The sequence below is a fragment of the Octopus bimaculoides genome, chromosome 9 (genome assembly GCF_001194135.2).
Source record: "Octopus bimaculoides isolate UCB-OBI-ISO-001 chromosome 9, ASM119413v2, whole genome shotgun sequence".
Taxonomy (NCBI): domain Eukaryota; kingdom Metazoa; phylum Mollusca; class Cephalopoda; order Octopoda; family Octopodidae; genus Octopus; species Octopus bimaculoides.
In genome coordinates this window covers 93249176-93252345 of record NC_068989.1, presented here as the reverse complement: position 1 = coordinate 93252345, position 3170 = coordinate 93249176, and the positions used below count along the sequence as shown (strand labels likewise).

Below are 3170 nucleotides of genomic sequence, written 5' to 3'. Positions count from 1 at the left end.
TCTTCCGATCTTGAGCACTGCTGTTTTCTTTTCCACAGAATTAAAGCCAGTATACATACATACATACATACATACATACATGCATACATACATAAGTACAAACACGCATATATACAAACACCTGTGCGTCTGTGTGCATTTATGTGACTGTATTTATGTAAGTATACAGAGTGAGAAAGTTGGACGAGAAAGTTAGAAAGATAGATAGATAGATAGATAGATAGTTAGACAGACAGGTAGGTGTAGATAGATAGATAGACAGACATGAGATTATAATCGATATATACATCAAACATATGTGTGTATGTGTAATCTATACATTTATGTATACATACATATATATATATATATACATACATACATATATGTGTGTGTATATATATTTATATATTTTGTGTATGTATAGACATATTGCGTATATATTATATAATGTATTCTGTATGACTGCGTGTTTGGATACAATACCATTTGATTGTAAAATCCACATATTTCATCCATTTTGTTTACTTTTTCTTTCATTTTTGTTTGCTTTCTTTTTTCTTTTTTTTTTGTTTAGCTTGTTCGTTTTGTGTTGTTTTTTTTTCTTTTTCAATTTACGTCACGGGTTTTTTGTTTTTCGTATTTTCTTCTTTGTTTTTCATACATTTTTTTTTTTTTTTTTTTTTTGTAAAGGATCGGGTGAATTTTGTGGTTTGCGAACGTGCAGCGTCTGGCTCCGCCTTTGACTGCTAAGACTGGAAGCGTAATGGGAATCTTGTTGCAATGGCAGGAAGATATTTAGAAAAACATATATCAACAATGAAATAATAATGATAATGATGATGATGATGATGATGATGATGATGATGACGATGATGATGATGATGATGATGATAATAATGATAATAATAATAATAATAATAATAATAATAGTAATAATAATAATAATAATAATAATAATAATAATAATAATAATAATAATAATAATTACAGGGGCAATAATATTGTGTTGAAGGTTTGTAAATGTTTTGGTGAAAAAAAGAAAGAAAGATCCGTTTTGGTAAACGTCAGCGATGTGAAGAAAAGTTGCGATTCTTTCTAAGTCATTTTCTCGTCATCGTCGTCATCAACAACACCATCAGCCCCTCCGACGCCGCCGCCTCCGCTGCCGACAACAACAACAACACCATCGTCAACGTCGTCCACTTCGTCGTTATCGTCATCTTCATCTTCGTCGTCGTCGTCATCGTCGTCGTCCATATCACATCGCGCTGACGTCGGCGACGACGACGGCGACGACGATAAAATGGTGAGGTTTGCGTGTTTCTGTAGCTCGACGTTGCACGGGTCTTTGCCGCTGGTTATTTCTCGCATAAATCCGATATAAGTCATGGCCAGCCGTAGTGTTTCGATCCGTGACAGTCGCTTCTCGTAATTGAATGCCGGGAGACGTTTTCGCAGCTCGTCAAAAGCTTCGTTCAGATGGAACATCCTACGCCGTTCTCTTACATTGGCCGCCTTGCGTTGCGCTTGAGTTTGTACCCGTCTTCGCTTTGGTTTGTGATTATGATGATGGCTATGATGATGGCTATTATTTTGATGACTATAATTGTGATTACTATTATTATTATTATTTTTATTATGATTAGTAGTATTGCAATGTCCTGCCGTATTTAACGATCGACCCCCATCTTGATGGTAATTGTGTTGGTGGCGGTTATTGCTGCTTTTGTTGTTGTTGTGATTGTTGTGGTTATTATTATTATTATTGCTATCATTATTATTACTATTATTATTGCTGAGGTGGTGGTGGTGATGCTGAGGATAGCCAGACACGGCTGTAATTGCTCTGTTCATGTCGATAATATTAGAAGCGTTTATGATGTTGTTGTTTTGGTTGTGGATGAGATTGGCGTTGTTAATCCCCGGGTTTAAAATCTGGCTCTGCCAACTCGAATTGTCCGCGTTTACTAACACAACTGGACTGGACCTTTGTGAATAGTTCGCTGCTGTCTGCGCCATCTGTGATGTTAAACTCCCGCAGTTGACGTTCATAGAAGACTTCGTTGACGGTGCTCCCAAAATCGCTAAACGGTAATCCTGTTGCTGGACGATCGAACTTAATTCCTCGTTGGGGTTGACGACCACGCTGGCCAGAACCTCGGAACGCTGCGACGTCGGTAACGCTAACGATGACAGCGACGTTGAGGTGGACGTTAACAATGAGGGCGTCGATGACGATGACGTCGCCGAAGTTACCGACGTCGACGCCGCCGAAGACAGCGCGTTTGCCCTCTCCTGGTCGCTGCCGGCTGGCAAGACGTTGCCACCATCTTCGCTGTTTACGCCGACGACGTTGACGTTAGCCGTTGGGGCGAAATTCAAGCAGTTGTACACGTCACTATAAGCTTCCGATACGACAGTCGCGTAAGGCTGACACGCAGACACAAGCGCCAGTGAAGGAGTTAAATCATGGTGAGGTTCGAAATAGCTCCGTGCGGCCTCCGACGTATGTACTTCCATTGCCAAAGCCTGCATGAACCATACAGACGCTTGGTTTGCAAAAGATCTCTTCTCTCTTGTGTTTTGGTTCTTGTACGAGCTTGTGTGTGACGATGTTTGTCAGTGTATGTGTGTAGGTGTGTTGCGAGTGGCGGTGAGAGAAGGCTTTTATGTAGTAGTAGTAGTAGTAGTAGTAGTAGTAGTAGTGGTGGTGGTGGTGGTGGTGATGGTGGTGATGGTGGTATTAGTAGTAGTAGGGGTGTTACTAATGATATTTGTTGAATATTTGTTGGTTCTTGCAGCAGCAGCAGCAGCAGCAGTAGTAGTAGTAGTAGTAGTAGTAGTAGTAGTAGTAGTAGTAGTAGTAGTAGTAGAGGTGGTGATATTTATTGTTATCGTGGTGGGGATGTTGGGTCAGTGGTGAAGGTGGTATTTTATATGAACAGTGAAAGGTGGCGGTGAAGCAGAATGAGAAGGAGAAGGAGGAGGTGGAAGAGGAAGTGGTAGAGTAGGGGCAGGAGGTAGAGGAGACGGGTGGCGATAGAGGAGAAGTGGGGGTGATGAAAAAGAAGGTGAATGTCTACAGGTATCCTAATTGTGGTGGTTGCTGTTGTAGTAGTGATGTCAGTGGTAGCGGCGGCGGCGGCGTAAATGTTGGGGTGAAGAAGGGGAGGAGTAGAAGTATGAGG

The 3170-nt window shown here is 41.1% G+C and overlaps 1 protein-coding gene across 1 annotated transcript; it reads right to left on the bottom strand.

Moving 5' to 3' along the window:
- Positions 1 to 16: 16 nt before the first annotated feature.
- LOC106879791 (serum factor response D) lies at positions 17 to 2689 on the bottom strand. Its single transcript, XM_014929495.2, has one exon. It carries the CDS (start codon positions 2515 to 2517, stop codon positions 1078 to 1080), a length of 1440 nt encoding a protein of 479 aa, XP_014784981.1. The 5' UTR covers positions 2518 to 2689; the 3' UTR covers positions 17 to 1077.
- Positions 2690 to 3170: the final 481 nt, after the last annotated feature.